The following is a 14,754-nucleotide window of genomic DNA, read 5'->3' as shown; positions in this document are numbered from 1 at the left end:
CTAATGATAATAACTGATGACCATCAATTATCCATGCCTGTTATAATGAATGGTCAGCAATTACCTTATGTAAATCAATGTACAGTAACTGGTTTGTTTGTTTATGCATGGGAAGCAGAAGTTTAACTTCAAAGAAGGGTTCTAGTTTAACAATGAAGATCCAACTTTTTGTGACAATATCTGTCAGAAGGCTTGTCAGCCTGCCAGAGAGCTATAAATACTGGACCTTGGGCAAGATCCTGCCATCTCTAGTCTGTTGAACTTTAAATAGGGAAAGTTTAGGCCATTGGACAGAGATGTCCAAGTAACTTCTTGGATTGCCCTGGATAATTCATGCAAGGACTCTAACAGACTACAGCTAAAATGTCATTTGGACTCTAATCTTTTGGATAATCTAAAGAAATTTATTTGCAACCTACCAGACCAGATTTAACATCACTGGTATTAACCAGATCTACAAACTCTGAAATCAACTGTAATTTACATGATTCATTTACCCTCTTAAAAATTATCTTTCCTTTTCTTTTATATTATTAAACCTTTAGTTTTTAGTTCCTAAAGGATTGGCTATCAGTGTGATTTTTGGGTAAGATCTGAAGTATATTTTGACCTGAGGTGCATGTCTGATCCTTTCGGATTGGAAGAACTTTATATGTGATTTCTGGTTTTAATAATTACAGAAGTCCAGTTGTCTGGGTGGTAAGCTAGGGACTGGGATGCCTAAGGGGACTGTGTTTTTAGCTTCTTGTTAACCAGTGTGGTGATACAAGAGTTCAGTTTTTTTACCGTCTTGGTGAACTCTAATGTTGGAATAACCACCAGTTTTGGGGTGTGTCTGCCCTGAATGTGGCATTCTCTGTGGTGAGCCATACCAGGCAGCATGACAGGCCTATCCCTCTCTATTTCAACATTAAGTTGTCATTGAAACTTGCTCTCTTCTTAATGGCAGAGTCAGAGATAACTATCAGGGCTCCTGGAAATGACAGTCAGACCATACTAACTTTCACAGTTCAAAGCAGACTTCCTGGCTGGTGCTAGGATGAACTTTTTTAGGAGTTTAAAATTGGATGATGTACATCAGTCAGCTGGGAAAGAAATGTAAAGTAACTGCATGTCACAAAGCACCACCACCTCAAAACAGATCTCAGAGAAAAGAAAAAAGCAGCAATTTATTATATTGATACGGTGAAAAACTGGGTCATAACTCACAGAGCATGTGTGAAGAGGATGCTAAGGTTCTAAAATCTTATTCTGGTAAATATGAAATATACCTTGTAAATATGAAATATACCTTATGTCTTTAGACAAATATTTTATGGGGAATAATGCAAAGAGACATTTGACCAGTGATTTAGAATTCTTAAGTCAAACATTGTAGCTAATACTATGCAGACAGCAATGAAATGGTTAGAGGTAGTAAAGTATTCGATGCAAATTCTCTCCTGGGGAAATCTTCTTGATCAAGGACTCAAGCTCCCCCTAAGTGAAAAACAATTGATATAGATGTGTCCCTGGAAGTACCTCAATCATAACTGGAAACAATAACTAGTGAAATGCATAGTGATAAAATGCATGTGCAGTCAGTGATGAAAAAAGAAAAAGAAAAAAACAAGGGCTATAGAAAGACAGCCCAAACTCTTGCAGAAAATCTGCACTTTGTATATCCGTAAGGCAAAGAAATGTTGTAGTTAATGCCCCGCCAATGAAATAATATACCCAGAAAATGGTGGTCACTGTTCTAAATGTAATACATTGAAAAACTTGGGAAAGCCATGTAGATATGACACAAACCAAGCCACGTATATTTTTGACCAATACATGATAAAGGACAGTTAATGAACACAACACATTTGTATTGATATACTCAGCATTAATGTTTGAGAAATAGATCAGTCATGCACAGGCCAAGCATTTGCTGATCTCTTACTCTTAGATTTAAACTTGATACTGGAGAGCCCAAAGAAACGTTATATCAAAGTACATGATATATTCAGCAAATTCAGCCTTCTGGTTCCATTGCACTGTACAAGTAAGAGTTTCTATGGCTATAGAACTAAATGACAAAGTACAAGGCACAAATATAAGCAGAAATGCAGACATGCTGAGGACTGAGATTTTTGTTATGAACACTCAAGCATCTTCAAGTATGGACCTGGAATCATAGAAGATTAGGGTTGGAAGAGACCTAGGAGGTCATCTAATCCAACCCCCTGTTCAAAGCAGGACCAACCCCAAATAAATCATCCCAGCCAGGGCTTTGTCAAGCTGGGTCTAAGGATGGAGATTCCACCACCTCCCTAGGTAACCCATTCCAGTGCTGCACCACCCTCCTAGTGAAATAGTTTTTCCTAATATCCAACCTAGACCTCCCCCACTGCAACTTGAGACCATTGCTTCATGTGTAAATCTTGCAGTTATTAAACTGGGGATATCTGTAGATCCAGTTGACAACATGTAACTCTGACACTCTAAGCATCATCCCACCATGAGAAGAATTACAATGCAAGAGTGATGAGACCTATGAAGGAGTTGCAAGGGTCTAAAAACTCTACTGCAATACAATGCAGAACAGGCTCCTTCTTTTAAGCAGCCTTGGTGGTATGGCTGAACCCAGGAAAAAAGATTGCTGTGTGTACTGGAGGTAAACTAGTCGGAACATTGTTTGATAGAAATGGGATCAAACCGATCCAGTTTAAATCATTCCAATAAAGAACATGAAACAACCACACAAAGGAGCAGAGTTACATCATGTTCTTGTAGCTAACTACTGTAGCTGGCAAAGTTTGCACCAGACTGTTTGAAATTAATGCACCCCCATGGCCATACTAAAACAAGTCAATGAATTCCATTTAAGATAAAGAAACTGTTTTCCATAATATGATGGACCTTTTTGCAATCCAACCCGGTTCAGTGTTTTCCTGAGTTTTTATTTGAAAAGTTGACCTTGCCAAGCAGATGCTTCTATGAAAGGCCTTGGTGCAACAGAGCCTCAGAAAGGCTGATTACTACTGAATGTAACAAAGTCACTCAGACCAATCTGAAGAGCATTATGCACACGCAGAAAAGCAATTCCATCTGATTGCAAGTGTGATCATTAGTATTGGCCCAATCACCCTATTATAGAAAAATTAAATCACTTGAAGAAACACTAAATTCTCCAGCGCCAATCACTTTCAGAACAAAATTTCTGAAACATGCAATATTGGATAGATGGCCAGGCATTAGAAAGCAATATTTTTCTAGTGTAGCAAAGTTTTGGAACAAGACAGTTAAGTTCTTTTCAGCTCCGTCTTGGATGGCATATTCTTAATTTTTGAAGGTGAGAAAATAGTTATTTCACATCCACTAAAACAAGATATAATAGTGCAAATCCACACTGGTCCTATGGGTATAATACGAGGCAGGGACGTATAAAATGCGAGGCAGGGACATATTCTCTCGGCCTGGCACATGGCAGCAAGTTGACCACTTACTTCAAAGTGTTCAAACAAAAGGTGCATGTGAAATACAAAAGAGTCATAGATTGCATATTAATGTCTGTAAGACCATTCCAGACCAGGGATGTGGTTTATGTGGGATAATAAAGTCTGTATCAATACTGATTAATATAATGCTCTTTGAACTACAAGCCTGAACATTACCAAAGGGATTACAATAATCCATGAATTGTCAGATACGGAATCCCTGAAAAGCTTTCAGACCCTGGAGGTAAATATTCCTCAGAGGAATTTGCTGAATTTTGCCAAACCACATGATTTTAAAAATAGGTTATTAAATCAGTGTATCCACAAAGTAATGTTCTTGCTGTGGGTGGAAGAAAAGAATCCAAACTCGAGCTGCTGGAGAAAGCTGAGGCTGTTGACAAAGACCTCTCTCAGTCTATTTCAGGGTGGGAATACACCTATTGGCAATATCGTTGCTCACTACTCCTGTGTGGAGGTAAATAGCTGAAAACCAAAGCAGCCAATATGAGATGGATGCAAGCTAGTCTGAGACACAAACAAAAATAAACAACGGTTTAAATCTGTTAAGCCATTCACTGCTTTGAGCGCTGGCATGATGGTAGCTAGAAACCTACTCCTAAAACGAACAGGTAAATAAGGTAATTAGAACTTGTCCTTGCCCTAGTTGCATGTAAGTACCGGAACCATTGTTATAATCTGCTCTGGATTATCAGTCTACAAAACATACTGACTTTATCCCCTACCTACTGTGATATCGGACACCAGAAAGTGATAAAGCCACTCCCACCAGACTGTTACTTACAAACCCCATAGATTCTCCCCTGTCCTGAACTTTATCTAGCTATTTACACCAGGGAAAAGTGGATGCAAAGCATTACCATTGGGAACGTGTAGTGTTTTACATACACTGAGTAGTACGAGGTGCAGTACAGTGAGGAACCTGAGCCTATCTCCCCAACGTAATCACAGTTTATGAACCATTAGAACAATAATACTTGTAGCATCACTAGAACAGTGAAAAGGCCTCTGCTGTGAAGCCATATACTACCAAACTTGGCCAGACAATCAAACCAATATTGTTTCAGACTCAGAAGCTATTTGATTTGATACAGAGGGCTATATCAAAAGAGATATACACTGCACGTGTTTACATAGTTTGAGTGTTAAGAACTGATATGATCATTCCATTCCTCCAAAGCTACAAGACTAAATCATATTAAGAGGATCATGTACGTCAAAGTAATTTTGCCACAAACTCATGTAAGTATTTAGTGTAACTCATAAGCACCAAGCTGTATGGGAAGGATTGTCTTATTTTGGGAAGGGAGCAGTAGCAATATCATTTGCATTTATGTTATTATTAGCTTGTTTACATGGCTCCCTCCTGAACCCCTGCCTGCCAGAGAAACTTCATTTGTGTATTAGTTATTGCTATCCGAGTGAGAAGGGAACTGTTGGTAATTAAGCCATTCTGCAAGCAAATGGTATCCGACTTGTGCACATAAACAAGACACAAAATAACACTTCAGGGAAGATGAAGGAAGCTGGTCCTCCCTTAGCCATTGACAATGCAAGGCTCAGGGGAACCATTCCAGCAGGCTGCTTGCACCCACTCTGATAATGTGAAGTTGAAAGAGGCAGAAGACAGGAGGCAGGATTGGTAGTTGTGGTGCGCAGGGGAGCTACCTCATTGGAAATAAGCTGCTACTGTAGTAGCTAGAGAAGCTCCCTTTCCCAGAGTCTCTCTATAGTTAATGTATTCAGCTTTGCCATTAAAATCTGAATTAGTCCTCCAGCAGCTCAGAGCTGCCTCTATAAAAAGCCACTTATGTGACTGCATTAAAGTACAAATAAGCCAGCATTCGACAGTATATGCCTAACACTGTTTACTCTATTCGTCATGTAAACACTCTAGTACTAAGTCTTTTTATGTCATGGAAGAATTGGAACATTTAGCCTCAGGTACAGCAAAAATGGAAAAATGACTGAAAATTAATATGTATATGCTGCATGTAAACACAACCGGTATTCTACACATCTCCTAATAATATCTGCTGAATTATTCCTTATCCGTATAGATGCAATCCCTGGTTTTTAATGTAAAGGTCAAATTGTACATGCAAGGTTTGCAAGAATTTGAGTCTCAAAAGCCAGGACAGTTTTCACTTAGAACTAACAGAACAAACCAAAAATGTATTCTGATTGGTCTGGGAAACCACTGAAGTTCAGAATTTCTGACAATGGCATGTTAATAAAGAGCCCTATGGGCACCTGTCAGAATGTTATATTTTTAAGACATCTACTGATGCATAATACAAATATTTATTCATCTCTCTGGTTGTTTACCAGAGATTATTTTAAGCCTCCATGTATCTGGTGTAACAGATATTATCCTTCCTCCCTTCCCCCTCCAAATCCTCCGTCCTTGCTCACCCTATATGTGACACTATTGGCATCTCTCTTCAAATTTGGTGGGGGAGGAGGAAAGAAGGAAATAGGATTTAAAAAAGAGAAATGCTTATTGTTAATGGAAGAAACCAGAAAGGTTAGAAAAGATGTCTTCTGATGTATGACCTTCACGGTTTTTTAATGAATGACATATGATGAGATCAAAAAGAATAAAAACATATCTTAAGGTCAGAGAACACATCAGCTGACAAATTAGCCCTTTTGTAGACCACAAAATTGAATTAACATATGGCATTCAGAAATATTTCCCCCCCAACTATTACATATGTGTAGGTCCTATTAATGTTAATAGGATCAAGTTGCTAATGAGCACTGACGATGAAAAAATAATACTTGCTAATCTCTTATAACCTTAAGAGGTTATTACCACAATGTGAAGAGATACTTAAACCATGTGACCAATAAACAATGACCAGATGCAATATATACACTTGCACTAAGTAGCAAACAGGCTGTCTCTAATAATAAGAAGAAGGAAGAATTAGATAATTCTTAAATTACAAAATTACTACTTTTCAGCAGCATCAGCTAAACAAAGTAATATTTTTAAATATTAACCTTTTATGGATGTACAGTCAGGGCCTGATTTGTGGAGGTGCACCTGACTTCAATATGGAGATATGGGTCTTAGCATTTTTGAAAATCAGACCTTGTATCAATTATATTTAAACTAAAGACTCAGGGTATGGTTCTTATCTTACTTATGCTGGTTTTACATCTGTTTAACCCTCTTGACTTCAATAGAGTTAGTTCTGATATGCATCACATAAGATCAGAGTCAGTCCCTAAGGGTTTGTCTGGACACCAGCTGGGAGCATGCTTCCCAGCGCAGGCAGACAGACAGACCTGTGCTAGCTCTGCTCGCTTATGCTAAAAATAGCAGTATGGCCATGGCACGTGGCTTGGACTGTCCACCAAGTATGCACCCAGAGGGCTGGGCGGGTTTGAACTCGGGTGGCTAGCCCGAACGACAGCACATGCCGCTGCAGCCACACTGCTAGTTTTAGCAAGCTACCTCGTGTCTGCCTACCCATGCGGAGAAGTATGCAGTGTAGACATAACTTAAGGGCAAATTCTGCCTCCATTTACACCTATGTAACCCCTCATTAGGGCTGACTAGAGTCAAATTGGTCCTCAAACACAGAGCGTTTAATTATTATTATTATTTAAAACAGTATGTTACAATTCACACAGAGGTGAGGAAAGTGTGCTTCCATATCTCTAGAGGCAGGAGTGCTGGAACAATTTGTATAGTCGGGGTGCTGAGAGCCATTGAACCAAACTGGAAACCCTGGATATCATGAAGACCCCACTTCAAGCCAGGGAGTGTGGAGGTGCTCCCAGCAGCACTAGTTCCAGCACCTATGTATATAGGTTCTAATACCACTCTCATTACCGTAGTATCTGGGCACCTTCTAGTAGTGCATTGAGCAACGTGACTGACATCTTTGTCATGGACTGTTCTCTCATCTGCTCCCCAGGGGGTGAAGCACATATAGTGGAGTGTCTTGTTTTGGTAGGGGGGGTTGGTTGTTTTTGATAAATATACATATTGCCCTGTTTATTGTTATGGGTCGAATTAAAACCCCACCGAGACGGATAGGTGTGAAACCACCCTTCAATTAACATAACTGTTACCATGAGCCCCTGTGTCAGACAAAAGATGTGTGTGAACCCACCCAAGAGATTTTGGCTGAGTATTGTTTTGGGTGGGGATGTCTGGGGGAAGGGGAAGGGGGAAAAGATATCACACAGAAACTGAGACCAGACAAGAACAGAGACAGAAGAGGCAAGAAAGCCAAGCAGGAGCCTGTAAGCACAGTGTGACCATGGACAAAGCTAAGATCTGCTGTTGGCATGATAAACTAAGAAACTGCTCCTTTTGTTTTTGGCTCCTTCTGCATTCAGAGACACAGGACTTTGTACCTTCCTTATAAATAACCAAAACTGCATCAAAGAAAATATCAGACTCCATCGATTTCTACTTGCAACTGAAACATCTTTAAGGCCCTGAACTTTGACCAGCTGCTTTGGTCGAAAAGGGGCAACATTATTTTAGAGAAGGCAAAGGCAAAGAAATGAACCTTGCACTAGGAGCAGAAGTGGTGAGGTTTATGATGGTCCTTTGTTCTTGGGAGAGTTCATTCCACTGTCTTGGACTGGCCCTCAAGAAAATTCTGTGTCCCACTTTACCTGGCTATGCTTTGGGCAAGCATTGTTCTCACATATAGCCACCACAATTCTGGACAAATGTCTCAAGTCTAGCCCTGGCCCTCTCCTGACCTGAGATTGATGCCGGGGTTAGTTGTGTCAAATTGTATGGTGGTTTTGAGATGTGCACAAATGAGGGTTCACACACTGGGATTCACACTTATTTGGTGCTACCATCTTTAAGATCTGAGCCCAGGGTCAATTTCACCGCTGATATAAGTGAGTGCAACTTCATCATAGTCCATGGAAGGGCCATTGCACCACCCAGTCATATTCCTAGCTTATCTGCTTTCTTGTACTAACATAATGGACTTAAGAACTGGATCCTTTTGTGCCAATAAAAGGTCGGTTGTTATATTCTATTGTTTATGTTTTCCATGCAATAATAATGTATTTAAATTAGTACATTAATTTACAAAGGATTCACAATTAGACTTTTCCTTAAGGAAAAGCTATTGGGATCCAAATCTACAAGGGGCTGAGCACCCTCAGCTTCTACTAAAATCAGTAGGACAGAGGTCACTCAGGGCTATCTCCTGTGCCTGCTGAAGTGTTAAGCTCCCGCTGACTTCAGTGGTGGGGCACAAAGCCTTCTGCCCCTTACAGGAGGTGCTCAGAACCTTGGGCAAGACTATTCCTGCTGTCCTGTTCTTGGGAACTTCCAGAATTTCAATCACACTTATTTGTTATGCTTCAGCTTGAGGAAAACAGGGATTAATGTTTAACATGACTCTGACAGCCAGAGTCATCTTAAACACAGACCTACTGCTAACCTTAGGGACTTCCTGTTCAAAGAGACTAATATCTGCTGAGACACATGCTGTACAAGCTGCGCAAACTGGAAGTGACTATGTTAAGTCCAATTTATTTCTAAGACATAATATAGTCCCCCTAGAGCCTTCATTTTAAAATAAAAATTGCACAAAGGCACATGAACGAAAGAGAAGAAATATGCATTATGCTGGTGCTGTCCTACTGTGGGGCCTGACCCTTCAATTCCTAAATATGTACCAGCCTCATCAATGGGAGTTCTACCTGGGAAAGGACTGCTGAATTTTGAGATGATATCGCAGAAGTGACAGAATGTTACACTGCACATCTAGAGGTCCCAAGGGGAAAAAGTGAAGGGTATCAAGCACAAAACACAAAGGGACAGATTTTCAGCTGGTGTTATTCCATGAAGCCCATTGACTTCACTGGAGCTATGCCAATTTACACCAGCTGAAGATCGCTCCAATATACCTAAAAACTTTTCTAATATAAAGAGAAGCATGTAAAATTAAAGATAGAGAGAAGATCTAATAATATAATTGGGAAAGTTCCTATTCTCACACACAAGTGCACACCCAGCATTTTAGGGATGATTTTGCTCCATGAACATGCTGGTGCTGCATCACACACACACACACACAGGTTTGTAGCAGGTAAAGAAACATGGGGGATCACTGTGTTTCTCAGGGCCAGCTATCCTGGGATTCACTGCTTAAACCCACTCTGATTATAAAAAGCACCTGTTTAAACTTGCATTAAAAGCATTTTTAAGAAGTCTCTGTATACTATAGAAATAATTGATAGGGAGAGCCTCTAAACCAATACTGTCCATCAATGCCAATATATGGGAGAATTAAAACTGACAGCATTAGAGCTCTGTGATTGATTACAAAATAATAAATCAATCTCTCCTGATCTGTTATCCAGCATACCATTTTCCACAAATAAGAGAGAGATGGAGAGTGTTTATCAGTGTAATAATCTATATACCTGTTGCCTATAATAATTCATCAGACATGCAACTTCTCATAACAGTGCATAACTTTAAAACATTTGTCAGTGTCACTGCATTTAACAGATTTGAACTTTAAATCCTTTGATCAAACATTTTATGTTTACTTTTTTTAAAAATTTGTTGAGAGAGAATTTCTGGGCATACACTTGGGATTTGTGGGATGTATAAAGAATATCACCCAGTGGCAAGAATTAATAAATCGTGTTAAATCACACTGATTATATTTTGGAAAATAAAAAGCTGTATTGCACGGGCAAAAGTTGCATATTATTTTGTAAACCTGCACGTATAAAGAGTTTACCAGGACTTTTAAAAGGATTAGACATCTGCAGTTTCATTAGATTAGATAAACATTTTTAAAGGACATCAACTAGCCATTAACTGCCTAGGGTAAAAAAACTTCCTCCATGGATATTCTGACTTTAATGCAGAGGTGGGCTGGCCCCTGAGGGGCTGGCCCTGGAGGCTTGCCCCCGGCCCCTCCCCTGCTGTTTCCCCTCCGCCTCCACCTCAGTACTCTGTGCCACGCTCTGGGCAGAGCAGTTGCAGAGCCGTGGCCTGACCCGGTGCTCTGGGCGGCACGGCTGTAGTGCCGCCAGCCACCGGTGCTCCAGGCAGCGCGTTAAGGTGGTGGTGGTGGGGGTGTGGATAGAGGGCAGGGGAGTTCGGGCTGGTGGTCGGGGGTGGGGGTGTGCATAAGGGTCAGGGGGGTCAGAGGGTAGGGAGCAGGGGGTGGTGGATGGGGCAGGAGTCCCGGGGGGGACATCAGGGTGCGAGAAGCGGGGCGGTCGGATAGGAGCCGGGGGCCGGGCCACACCTGGCTGTTTGGGGAGACACAGCCTCCCCTAACTGGCCCTCCATACAACCTGATGTGGCCTCAGGTCAAAAAGTTTGCCCGCCCCTGCTTTAATGGGTTTCAAGTTAAGCATGTAGTTCAAAAACTTTGCTGGATCAGGGCCATAGTGCATAACTGTTCATAATTAGTCATTAGGGAGGCAACTTCTTCTGAAGGGTCTAGTGCTGGTGACTGTCAGAGAAAGGACAGTGGACTTAATGGACCATTCGTCTGATCCAGGGCAGCAATTCTTATGTTCCTATATTTCATTCAGTTTAATCTTATATATATCACAAAACATAGTACCAACTTGCAATAAATATTATTCAAGACATCAAACAGATTTTACTGTTAACATATCTTTGGCCTCAGTTATACTGAATGGCATTAGGTAAGCTTTGATATTTGAAAATCAGCAATCTCTGTATACTCCACAGAGCCATACAGCAGAAGGGAATGTGTAGCAACTGCTCCCATTGACTAGTGGGAGCTGCTGGGAGTCAGTACCACGCAGGATCGGAGACATTAAGAAGCGTGGAACATGTGTGGCTTCTTCTTTCTCTATCAGAGATGAAGGAGGAGGTATCAGTATTGTGTAATAAGGGCTGTTACCTTTCACCACCAAACTTCCAGTGCTGCTAGCCGTACCAAAGTGGTTTGTTGCTATACATGAATAACTTCCAGCATCTGCCTTAGTGACATTGACAATTCGGAGGCTTCCATCATCCATAATATTGATTCTGGAAAGACAATCAGGCATGAAGGGGTTTTTTTTAAGATAGCATAATATTCTTTTAAGTCTGTATCAATTATTTGCATTTTGAACAGTACACAGTCCATTGCCAGTTACAGAGGGAGTTCAATTGACAGAAATCTCTTAGGTACCCAATTCATAAATACTGCATGCATCATTTACTTGAGTTTTCTGTGTCTTTACCTGAGAGCAACTTTAATTTACACACTAGGAGCACGTGTAGGTTTTATGTGAATCTGCCCTTTGATAGTCAGTGCTCACCGGAACAACTCTTGCAACATGTGGTGCACATGCTACACCCAAAAGTCTAGAGTCAATTACTCAATACTGCAAAATAGTGTTATTACAAATTTACTTGCTTTCTTTGATTTTTCTGTAAGACACTTTGTGGCTTCTAAAATAAGGGTACAAAATTTACTAAAAATCAGGGTGAATTTTCTGCTTATTGAAAACCTACTACCTGGATGTTTTAATTGCACTCTCATTTCATGACATGTCCGGCAGCACTGGCCTGTACAATCATGGTTTGAGAAGTCCTGTAAACTTTCTCTCCCTTGCAAAAGAATTTCTGCACCATGCAGTGTTATACCTTGCTTGCACAGCAGGGGGCAGCTGGAGAACTGAATGTTAACAGGTCAGCTTTTCTAAACCTTTCATCATTTTTGTTGCTTTTCTCTGGACTCTCCAATTTGTCCACATCTTTCTTAAAGTGTGGCAACCCAAATTAGACATAATACTCCAGCTGAGGCCTCACCAGTGCTGAGTAGAGTGGGGCAATAACCTCCCATGTCTTACATAGATACTCCTGTTAATACACTCCAGAATGACATTAGCCTTTTTAGTGACTGCATCACATTTTTGACTCATGTTCAATCTGCAATCCACTATAAGCCCCAGCGCATGTCTTTACTCGTATACTGCCACATATCAATGTACGTGTGACGTGAACTGTATATTGAACATAGAGATGGCCATACTGGATTGGACCAACGGTCCATCTTGTGCAGTATCCTAAATCCAGCAGAGGCCAGCACCAGCTGTTTCAAAGGAAGCACTTGGTGCTATTATCCACTTCAAGTCTTAAGAACAGACCTAGAAGTGTTTTTCTGAAAGCTGAAGATGCCCTGGACATGCATTAAAACTTCCAAATAGACATAAAGAAACAAAGCAAAGAACAAAAAATATTCTCCAGCCCCCAAAAGAGAATCCCACCCACTCATTCCAGCCACAGCATACATCCCTCCCCGCACCTAACCCAGCCCGCAGCACCCCTGCTCTACACAAAAGCCCCAAAAAGGTGATAATCTTATATTTTATTTTTGGTTTTCAGAATTTAAAGAAAGGGATGAAAGGAACATTATTAAATATATCACATTTTTGAAACCAAAAAGGGAAAATGATTGTGCATTTCAATTTATTTTTTTAGAATTAAAAAAAATATGTTGGAAAAAAAAACAACCTTGTGTGTCAGTGTTCATTGTTTCACTTTTTCAACAGAAGCCAAAGCTGTACAGACAGGAGAACGAAGCTCTTGGGTCTGCTGGAAAAGGCGTCTGGGGGCAACATGAGCTGAGACCATGGCTGAAAAGAGCCAAGTGTGGCTCAGGGGGCAGAACAGATGGAGCAAATTTATTTAAAAGGTGATTATTCGATTTAAAAAAGGCATGAGGCAAGTTCAAGGGTGAACAAGAGAGTCTGATGGGACTCCTTTAAGTGCAGAATAGGACTGAATTCAGGAGGCAGTGCTGCCTAGTCCATAGGGCACAAACAGTATGTCAGGAAACCTGGGTTTTCCTCCTAGCTTTGTCACTGACCTGCTTTGTTACAGTTGGTAAGTCAATTACCCTCTCAGTATTTGTTTCCCCATATATATGCTGGAAAACCCTTTGAGGTCTGTGGATGAAAAGTGCTAAATAAGTGCTATTAAGTACTGGCACAATGCTCCTAAGGGGATGGATCATAGATCTTTATTTCGCATAGAGCTAGTTGGAAGCTATTTATCAGATAATGTATTTCATGAATAATGCATTTTAATTTTATCCAGTGTTCAAATGGCTCTAATTTTGAGTTTTGTCTAATTCTCTCTCTCTGGCTTCCAAATGCTACCCTTTCTCTTTTTGTATGAACTTCCTTCACAGCATAAATTTAGTTTGCTGATCACTTGAAAAGAATTTTGGATTTCAGCTTCCAAAGAAGTGACCTTTGGATGATGCCAGTGAGTCTAATACCAGCTTTGTGCACACTCGTGGGGAGGGGGATGTTAATGCGGCTTTACTGAATGAGGATCTATGTCACTTCTGTTTCCAATTTTGAGGTTCATGTGGGTAGCTCTCAAAACTGACGGTGTCTCTTAATGATGATATGAAAGTGCCAACAGTCCACTAAGTACCTAAATACACCGCTCCACCTGCATTTTAATAGCTGTGAATACACTCTTCTTAATTCTGAAACCACACTCCAGTAAGTAATCCCTTTTACTTTCATGCTAAGGATTTACATTAAAACAGACAAATACCTATGTAAGACAAATGTATTTTAAATAAATCAGATCCTTAAGCTTACTGTTTAAACTGTGACTCATTGATTAAGTGGGCCTCATGGTCCATTTTGCTGAAAGTACTCTTCTAACCTGTACATTTTGCCCCTTAACATGAAGCTCATGTGGTGGAAGTTAACAGGAACAATTATTTCAGCACTTTGAAATTTGTTAGAGAGAGTTCAAAGAGTAGGAATGACTTCCACTGCTTCACAAGTTTTCTTTGTAGATGTAGCCACATTAAAACAAGGGAAAAAGCTCATTGTAGGCCTTTGAAGGCTCTCTAACTGCTAACTGCGTTGAAAGAAAACATGTCTTCATCAACCACTTTCAGCAGTTTGGTTAAAAACGTTCTTTCAAGATGAGAAGTTCAAATTAAATGAAGCTTTGCTCAGCATACTTTTTGTTCTAAAATATATCCACCAACACGTTTTCTAATTAGTTGCCAGGAACGATGTTAACTAAAGCAACATTTTCCATAAATGCATGTATTACTTTAGCGGAGAATCAAATGTCAATTGCTGAGTACATTTTTTTTCCAAATTAAATAGTCCTTTAAAACTGCTTCAAACTTGAAAGTAAGAAAAAAACAGTAGTTTTCCCTGGAGAGTGTGTTAACAGTACTACCATCTGCAATTAATTTACAGTTATAGGTGTCTAGCAGCATGGTCAGAAAATGTAAAAAGTTTCCACAAAGTT

The 14,754-nt window shown here is 40.2% G+C and overlaps 1 protein-coding gene across 7 annotated transcripts in view; it reads right to left on the bottom strand.

Moving 5' to 3' along the window:
- LOC311523328 (contactin-4) overlaps window positions 1-14,754 on the bottom strand; it is a 648,631-nt gene that overhangs the window by 56,277 nt on the left and 577,600 nt on the right. For all 7 annotated transcript variants that reach the window (XM_084633191.1, XM_084633189.1, XM_084633193.1 and 4 more), the window contains one exon: window positions 11,378-11,505. In XM_084633191.1, the coding sequence (XP_084489317.1) occupies window positions 11,378-11,505 (128 nt within the window). The remainder of the gene's footprint in view (window positions 1-11,377; window positions 11,506-14,754) is intronic.

This window comes from Lepidochelys olivacea (assembly GCF_965140295.1).
Source record: "Lepidochelys olivacea isolate rLepOli2 genome assembly, chromosome: 7".
Classification (NCBI taxonomy): Eukaryota; Metazoa; Chordata; order Testudines; family Cheloniidae; genus Lepidochelys; species Lepidochelys olivacea.
The sequence above is the reverse complement of the archived record's forward strand: the minus strand, read 5'-3'. Positions and strand labels throughout refer to the sequence as shown.